The sequence below is a fragment of the Micropterus dolomieu genome, linkage group LG12 (assembly GCF_021292245.1).
Source record: "Micropterus dolomieu isolate WLL.071019.BEF.003 ecotype Adirondacks linkage group LG12, ASM2129224v1, whole genome shotgun sequence".
In the NCBI taxonomy this organism is placed as follows: domain Eukaryota; kingdom Metazoa; phylum Chordata; class Actinopteri; order Centrarchiformes; family Centrarchidae; genus Micropterus; species Micropterus dolomieu.
In genome coordinates, this window is record NC_060161.1 from 12142538 (window position 1) to 12151626 (window position 9089).

Here is a 9089-nt window from a genome sequence, read left to right on the forward strand (position 1 = left end):
CATCCCCGTGTCTGCCCCCCTGTCCGGCCCGGTGACAAATCAATACATAATTAAATAAATAATAAAACAGACAAAGGAGTATTTTAATACTCTCTTGTTAAAGTAAAATCTGTCTGGCACAATATGGTATCCAGGTCATTATACTCTATACCAGGCTGCTGGGCAGGACAGGTTTAAAAAAAAAATAAAAAATAAAAAAATAAAAATAAAAATAAAATAAATAAATAAATAAATAGCAGTATCCCTACTGCCTCAGCATCCGACCGCCTCTTCAGCTGATGTGTCGGAGCAGCAGGGCTCATCGGTAGAGGGCTCCTCCTGTGCTCATAAAACTAGGGTTACCATAATGTAACCTTCGTTCTATCTCACACAGGCTCCGCCCTCTACTGGACTATATGGGTACAGTGGGTGTAGCTCGATGACTCTCCGCCCGTGCCACGACAAGCTGAAGTCCACCGCACTAACCCAGACCCCAACCAACACATCACCTTAGTGACATAATGGTGGGCCACCCCTGAGAAAGTCGCTTAACCGATAGGGGCTTGGCCTGACCATTAACACCTGGACTGAAAAGGGTTGTAGACACTTCCTCACTTCCACGAGTGGAATGTGCATGTCCTGCTGAGGGTAGATCTGTTTCCTCATGAGAAACAGCCCATTTCCTCCTGAGAGGATAGACTAGCTTAAATAATGTCCAAGAAAACTGGTGGTATGCTGCAGAACTGAAGAGAGTAGTCATGTCTCAGAATGCTGTCCACCCAGCTTGTTAGCATGCAGTGGTGTCGCCAACAAAATGCTGCAACTGCTATTTTGCACTTTCTGCCTCCAAACTCTCTATAAATGGAAGTTATCCCCAAAGGTGGTCTGACATCGAACGGACCATGGTGTCCCTGAACGCACCACAGATTGCTGCTCTGATGTGTCCTTGAACGCACCACGGCTCGCTGCTCCGATGAGGGCCCAATTGCATGCTGGACACATAACAGAGGGAGGAGGTCTGGTGGTGTGCCAGTTTTTTATTTTTATTTCTTTATTATTAGATATAAATAAGGCTGCAACTCTTTTTCCAAGGGGCTGCAATTGAAAAGGCTGTGGTGTCCTTGAACGCACCATGGGCCTTTTTTCAAAAAGGTTGAGAGCGTCGTGGTGTCCTTGAATGCACCACGGCTGCTGTGACTGTAGTAAGTGCATACCTGGTGTCGATGACAGCCTCGAAACAGCTTCCAACACAGCTTCCATGTGAAGCAACAACAGCTGCATGTCGAAGTGTCCTTGGGCAAGATACTGAAACTCGAATTGCCCCCGGTGGCAATTCCATCAGTGTATGCATGTGTGTGAATGTTAGTTTCTGTTTGAGCACAGGCACAGTGTATGCATGTGTGTGAATGGTGAATGTGATGTAGTGTAAAAGCACTTTGAGTGGTCACAAAGAGTAGAAAGGCGTTATACAAATACAGAGCATTTACATTTACAAAAACTACGGAGCTCCCGTCACCAGCCACAGGTCAGCTGGCGGGGGAAGGGACAATTTGGATTTACCAACATGTCTGACTCGTGTCTTGAATTTCAGAAGCTAGACTCTTGCTGTCTTTAGACTTCAGATAGAAAGTTTCTGTAATATAGCCCCAGGCGTCCATATATTAATATGTTCCATCCCTGCTTATCAGTAGTTGTTCTCTTTTCAAAACAGTGACATTATTTGTGCGTGTGTGGGTGTGCGCGCAGCACTGTATGCTGTAACGTTACATGTTAGCCAAGGCATATAATAATCTGGATAACGTCATATCTGGATTGCAGTCCAAGACCAGTGGTTTTGGACCATTGCAGCTAAATTTTGGTTTAGTCTTCCTGTGTTTTGCCTTTACAACACCACACATGCATTCAACATAGCAACCAAAATGGCTGACAGACTAGAAATCAATGTAATTGTTTCATCTGGATTTTGAATAAAATATTGTTTAAATTAATTTAAATGTTGTGTGGTCTCCCTCTTTATGTTCCCTCTTTATCTCATGTTTTCACACAAACACACACACAAACACACACACACACACGCGCACACACACTGCTATGTAACAGAAGGGAGTTACAAAACTCAATTTCACTCTACAACTGGGTCACCTGCTGCCCCCGTGTTCCTGCTCGACACCCTCTGCTGCAACGACTATTGTTGCTAGTCTTATTGTTATTATAATCATTAACATTACAATTGTTACCATTAACACTATTATAAATATCTGTACCATTTTTCATTTAGTCTATAGCAACATCACCTTCACTGTCTGTACCTCTGTGTGTATATTGTGTAGGCTGCCTCCCTCCCCTCTCTCTCTCCTTACATCTCTCTCTCCCTCTCTCTCTCCCTCCCCCAACCGGTCGAGGCAGATGGCCGCCCACCCTGAGCCATGGTTCTGCTCGAGGTTTCTGCCTCTTAAAAGGAAGTTTTTCCTTGCCTCTGTCGCCTAGTGCTGCTCTTGGTGGGAACTGTTGGGCTTCTGTAAATATCATCACAGAGTACGGTCTAGACCTGCTCTTTTATGAAAAGCGCTGGAGATAACTGTTGTTGTGATTTGGCGCTATATAAATAAAATTGAATTGAATTGAATTGAACTTGTTGTATTGTGACAATAAAATCTACCTACACACACACACACACACACACACACACACACACACACACACACACACATACACACATATTTTGCCAACATGTCACATGAAAACATTGAAGCAGACTCACTGTATTCCTGATATTGTATTCTGGACACTTGACCTTGTCCCACAAATTCTATAAATAAATACTTTCAAGTCACGGGCAATATATACACTATGTATATATATCTGTGTCATCCTTTGTATATTGTTCTTTTGACTCTGACCAATCTCTACTTTCTAAAGGCAGTCATTTAGGAGAAATCAACATGAGTTCTTGATGTACACATACAAACATTCAGAAAATTTCATGATGGGGTCGGGTGGGTGCAATCAGACTTACCTATCCAGACATTAATTTCTTTTGCGGCATTTACTGTCCTAGATGTCTAGAACACCATGAGTCTATGTTACATTGCATGTATTACAGCAAGTGGTTTGGAACAATAGAGAATAGAATAAAATGTGTAAAGAATTATTTACAATTATTTACTTTATTTACAATGTGATACCAAAAATAACTTGATGTGCAGCATCAGTGAACTTGACATTCTAAATATACTGGTTTCATTGCAAAAAACAACAAATCTTTTCTGCTAAAAATAATGCGATGTGGGTTGCTTGGTTTCTTTAAAAGAAAATATATAATACTGAGGAGACATCCTGTTTGAAACTACATAGACACATCAATAACAGCAGGGTTTCCTACACATATGATCAAATGTGAGGACTTCAGACCAAAAAGAAGGTATGAAAATGTAATTGTCAAAGTCAACATTATACCTTGAAAGAGACACTAAGAAATGTTCACCTTGCTCACAAAGTACAAATGAAACATCCAGCGTCCAGTTCTACTGCTTTATGCTGGAGTACACGCATTCATTCTTAACATTGTTCCTCTGTCTTCTTGATCCTTTGGTGTAATTTTCTCTTAAAGCAGCATAATGGAGTTCATCTTGGTAAGCCTGGTGACCAAAATGTAATTCACAAGAGTGGACCTGTCAGTGTTGTGCACTACAAATTAGTTAAAATTGTAGTAGAACATTTGGTTCAAAAGAAACTCACCTCTTCATTTGTGAAAAATCTTGCTTGAGGCTCTGGCCAGAAAACACAGGAAATGGTATTTAATTTAAAAGCCATGCTTTCTAAATAAGAGCTGTAAGATACAAACAGCACCACTTACCTGTAGATCCGCAGCTGTTGCTCTTATTTATCTTGCAAATTGAGAAAACCAGTAAAACAACCAGGAAGGTGGTGACTGCCAAAGCTCCGCTCAACATATACACCAAGATAAGAGAGCCCACTGCATCTGCAGAGAGTCAGACGTCAGAAGACATTACACAGCTTTCAGCTTTTATTCTTTTGTTCTCTGTGTTAATGATGAGGTGTAACACAATTTATCAGATGATACAACATATGCTATAATGTTGCTCACCTTCAAATTCCTTCTTGGTCCCGTTTCCAAACAGTATTTGTCCACATGAGGACACAGCACAGTAGTAGGTCCCAGCATGAGAAAGATTCAGACTCTTCAATGGCAAGTTGTAGACACAGGTGTGTGTTTGTGTGTTGGATTTCCTCTCACACTGATCGTTCCTGCCTCCATGGGTGTAAATGAGTCCTGGATGAGATTCATCAGAGTTTTTGAACCAGTAAACACTGTGTTCTCCATCACAGGTCCCAGTGTGTACTGTACAGTTCAGAGTCACAGAGCCTCCTGGCTGGAGGGGCTCAGATGCTGACTGATGGACCGAAGCTGGGACTTTCAAACCTGAAGCCTTTACACTGACAGCAGTGCCCTCTGCAAACTCAAAAATAAATGTATAGCTACTTGCACAGTAGTAAGTAGCGGAGTCTGATACACGTAAATTTGAGATCTTTAAGTGATTTTGACCGGTTTGAGTATCCAGTGTGAAGCGTGGATTGTTCTTGAATTCATCATGAAAAGTTCCATTTTTTTCATACTTATAAAAGGTGGAGATGAGCCTTGGTTTCTGTCCCAGAGTTTGTTTATACCAGTAAAGCCTAGCTGCATCACCTTCATAGAAACATGGCAAAGTAACCTCATCACCAACATAAACTGATACAAAACCACTTGTTTGGCGCACAGATGAGGACACTTTCAGTTCAGTTGTCTTCGCTGCAATAAAATGAGACAAAGATCTGTAATACACAATTGATTTCTTGAACAGAAAGTCTATTATAATGAACACATATGATTCGGAGTAATTTTATGAGAAGGGACCATGCACTCTAAAAGACACAAATTTGAACCACAAAATAACAACTCACCCATTTTCCCCAAGAACACACATGTGAGATAGAATGCAAACATAGCAGGTGTCATTGTGTTCAAACTGCCTTGTTGAATGAAAAACCTCCTGATGCTCTCTCCACTCTTAAAGGACAAGACTGTATTTGATTGGCCAATCAGAGATGACACTATACTCTATGCCCCATACTGTAGGAAACATGATCACATGTTCACTTTCACTAGCGTCAGTTTGTTCCTTGAATAGAATAAGATGGTGAGAGATATATAAACATAAATTGTTCTCATCTTGGCATTACATGACAATGAAAATCAGTGAAAGATAAATGAACACAAAAGACAGTATAATCACCAGTTGAAAGTCTGCAACTGGTGATTATACTGTTCATTGTGTTAATGAACCTGTCAAATAACAAAATGAACCATATTGTTATGATTTAAAGCATTTTATCAAAATGTGAGGATATATCTGACTCTCCTCCTAAGCTTAAATCATAGTTTCTCAAATCAGTTAAGACAGACTGTCTGCACTGTTATTTGAAAGTGTTCAGATCAGATTGGTGTGTGCAGACCAACTATCTGAATGGGATTCTGTGGTAATGACATAGGCACTAGTGCTATATCAAGACACTCAAAGGCACTTTATAATAAAACAAGTAATTGTGTACATTTAAAAATAGATAAGATACATAAATATAAAATACATAAACAATTAGTAAAAAACAAATACAAAATACATAAAGCATGGGGGAGACCATAGAACTAACAAATAGTAGCAGGTGAAATGTTGAAAGCTAATCTAAAGAGGTGGGTTTTGATAAGTGTTAAAGAGTCCATATCGCAACATTCTCGGATGTGTGTCGGAATGGAGTTCCCCCTTCCAGAGGGAGGGGGCTGCAATGGTGAAAGCTCTGTCATCCCAGGTAGCCTGGTAGCAAGTCAGCTAGCTGCCAATGCACTAGCCTGATGGCTAGTCATCCCCTAGGGTCCTTGTCTGATCCACCTCCAGAGAAGCCGTCTGGAGGGCGACATGGATCCCGCCGTCGCATACATGCTGTTTGCGTACCCAGCTCCTCACCCATGTCGTCACCTGGTTCCTCGTCCTCGCTGCTGACAAGCCCTACGCCCCTATCACCATCCCCTATACGTCTACTTTGCTGCCTGGTGACAGAGACAGAGATGGTGACCACCCTGCACATATGGACAAAGCGGCCCAGCACCACTACGGCAAAGCCAGCCTGCGTCACAGAGGTGGAGCTGTTCCAGAGCCCAGTTGGTCGTCCAACCGACACCTGTTTCTGGTTTCCTGAGGGACTTTGGGTTCGCCGGTCTCCTGCCAGGCTCCCCGAAACACTTTGTGCTTGCTGGCCTCCTGCTCGGCCACAAGAGTGTTCCCGCCCTCTGTGTTGGCCACAAAGGCGACCCCCTGACTTGTTCTGCCTGTTGAGTCAACCACCAGGTCGTCCGCCCCGAAGTGTCTGGCCCTCCTGCTCAGTTCGTCTGCCTGTCTGATTTGTTCAGTTTAGTTTACTTAGTACCTGTCTCAAATCTTAGTTTTAGTCCTGCATTTTATTTCTGTGTCTTAGTTCCATGTCTTTGTATTCACTCCTGGTTCGTTATTTGTATTATTAGTTTTCTGGTCTGCTAAGTGTTGTTCTGGTGTTCAGCGTTCAGTATGCTTGTTTCTTGTTGTGTTTAGTTTTCGTCTATTTAATGTTCAGTTTGTATTCTGCATTTAGGTTTGGTCCTGTCTGTTTCCCCTGCTTTCTCTCTGCCTACCTGTGTGTCTGTTGTCCTTGATTAGGTCCTCATGTCTCTCACCTGTGTATTCCCTCCCAGCTCATTAACCCTGTTTATATATTGCCTGCTCCCTCCGTGCTTGTTTTGTGTGGATTTGGATTTTAGATTTCCTTTGGATTACTTGTTTTGTTTGGACAGTTGTTATTTTTGGATTCTTGAATTCTGCCACTGTGTACGCCTTTAATTTCTTTAATAAACCTCTGAACTGGGGTGGTGATAGCGCAGGAGTGATAGACCCGGGTTCAACTCCCCACTGCGACACATCCACCTGTCTCTGAGCAAGACACTAGTTGGTCCGTGCGACCTCTGACATAAATAGCAATTGTAAGTCGCTTTGGATAAAATCGGCCGCTAAATGAATAAATGAACTGGACCTGGGTCCTCATACTTCCTCAACACATCACCCCCCTGACAAACAGGTGTGTGAGGTAGGAAGGGGCCTTGTTATAGAGGGCTTTGTGGTTGAGGAGGAGGATTTTGAACTGAATGCATTGGGAACAGGGAGTCAGTGGGTGAGGAGGCAAGCAGCAGAGTTTTGTATGTACTGAAGTTTATTTTGGGCTTTGTTAGATGAACCATAGCAGATGCTACTGCAGTAGTCAATTCTGGATGTAATGAAGGTGGGGATACAGGTTTCGGCAGCAGAGAAGGTGAGTGATGGGCGGAGACGATTATTGAGATAATTGAAGTAGAAGAAGGCAGTCCTGGTGATATGGTTAATGTGGTGTTCAAAAGTGAGGTTGCTGTCAAAGATGACTCTGAGGTTGCAGATATTTGGGGATGGAGACAGGATGTGGTTGTTGATGGAGAGACTGAAGTTGTTGGTGTCTTTTGTGTGACCAAAAGAATCAAAACAGCTTTTCAGAAAAATTTATCCAAGTTGTGAATCCTGTCAGGTGAAGTCCACCGCTCTCGGTCTGCTAACTTCTCTCATCCTGCACCATGTTGTTGTTTTCATTAGGTTGCTGCCTTCAAAATAAAAGCGTATAGGCTGTCTGTTGGAGCTAGATCAAATGAATGATGTGTATTTATTTGATCATTTTTACATAAGTATTATTCAGTTTGAAATATATAAACTGTTTCATAGTAGTTTCAGTTTTGTGCAAAAACATTTAAAGGCCTGTCCCAAATAAAAGCAGGGTCAATTCAGTGATTTTAGCAAATAAAAGCCCGGGCTATATTTCAAAGTTTTATGGTAATATTTTTTTCAAAACTTCAACCGCTAAATGTGCAACATGCAACATGAGTCTATAACTAAATAATATAACTACTAACTTTCAAATTAGTTGAGACAGCAGCAGAGGTCGTTGCCTGTTTAAGACCTGGTGGCCTAAAACTGAAACTCAGATTAAAAAGCCAGATCAGTCTCTGTCTATTGATAAACTGTAGGAATAAGTTCAAGCCCCTTCAACTCTGAGAGCGGGCGGGTGTGTGCGTGAGATGAGAGGGGACGCAACATATTCACGGGATTGCGCCCTGTAGTACACAGAGCCATTGCTGTGGTTACTACGCATTGAGTGCCTGGCGTTGATTTGCGAAGCGCTTGTGGGCCTGTCTGTTGATTTATCCCATGGATCCAAGCTGTATGAAAAGGCCTTTACATATAAACCCCGTCACAACCATTCACAAGAAATTAATTTATAACGTGCCAAAACCTTTAACATAAGGACGACCCCCCCACCGCCCGTACAAAGCAGTCTCTCCCGACTTTTTAAATAACCAAATATCGTATCCATTACAGCGACAAGGAGTAGCCTGTGGTTTTTACAAAACATAAAGGCCTAAAATTTCTCGATGCCACTGGCTGAGATTTAAAAAATTAAGCAAGTAGGCTAAATCCTGACTTTTGAACTTGGTTACTGTTTTTCTGCACATGTAATTAGGCTGTAAGAGCAGTATTCAGTGATTGTATGAAACGTTACGTAGCCTACTACCGCTTCCAAGCATCACTGGCAGCAGCAACAGAATACCGGAGTTTATTTCTATAAGTTTCACGTTGCTGTGCTGCTTTTTCTGGTTGCACAAAGTTTACAATAGATAATGTTCTTTGCAATCTGCAGCTACTGTGACACAATAATGGCAGTAGCTAACATTACTTACAGCTGTGGAAAGATCACCTCTACCCCTCTGTCTCCATTCTTCATTTAGCTTTTTTTTTTCTTTTCTTTCTTTTTTTTTTAAACCTGTCCTGCCCAGCAGCCTGGTATAGAGTATAATGACCTGGATACCATATTGTGCCAGACAGATTTTACTTTAACAAGAGAGTGTTAAAATACTCCTTTGTCTGTTTTATTATTTATTTAATTATGTATTGATTTGTCACCGGGCCGGACAGGGGGGCAGACACGGGGATGGGGGGGCACAA

General features: G+C 41.9%; 1 protein-coding gene across 1 annotated transcript; it reads right to left on the bottom strand.

The window, feature by feature from the left end:
• Window positions 1-3176: 3176 nt before the first annotated feature.
• LOC123980576 (immunoglobulin kappa light chain-like) lies at window positions 3177-4999 on the bottom strand. The gene is made up of 5 exons (XM_046065025.1): window positions 4945-4999; window positions 4088-4792; window positions 3836-3961; window positions 3718-3749; window positions 3177-3617 (listed from the first exon to the last, which is right to left on the bottom strand). The coding sequence occupies exons 1-5, from the start codon at window positions 4997-4999 to the stop codon at window positions 3504-3506; spliced, it is 1032 nt and encodes a 343-aa protein (XP_045920981.1). The 3' UTR covers window positions 3177-3503.
• Between the last annotated feature and the right edge of the window lie 4090 nt (window positions 5000-9089).

Bases quoted from the DNA above. Each gene is read 5' to 3' on its own strand.
- LOC123980576 (XM_046065025.1), bottom strand. From the start codon at position 4,999: ATGACACCTGCTATGTTTGCATTCTATCTCACATGTGTGTTCTTGGGG. The intron at 4,793-4,944 runs GTGAGTTGTTAT...ATTTTATTGCAG, and splicing joins TGTGTTCTTGGGGAAAATGG to CGAAGACAACTGAACTGAAA. The intron at 3,962-4,087 runs GTGAGCAACATT...GACTCTCTGCAG, and splicing joins GACCAAGAAGGAATTTGAAG to ATGCAGTGGGCTCTCTTATC.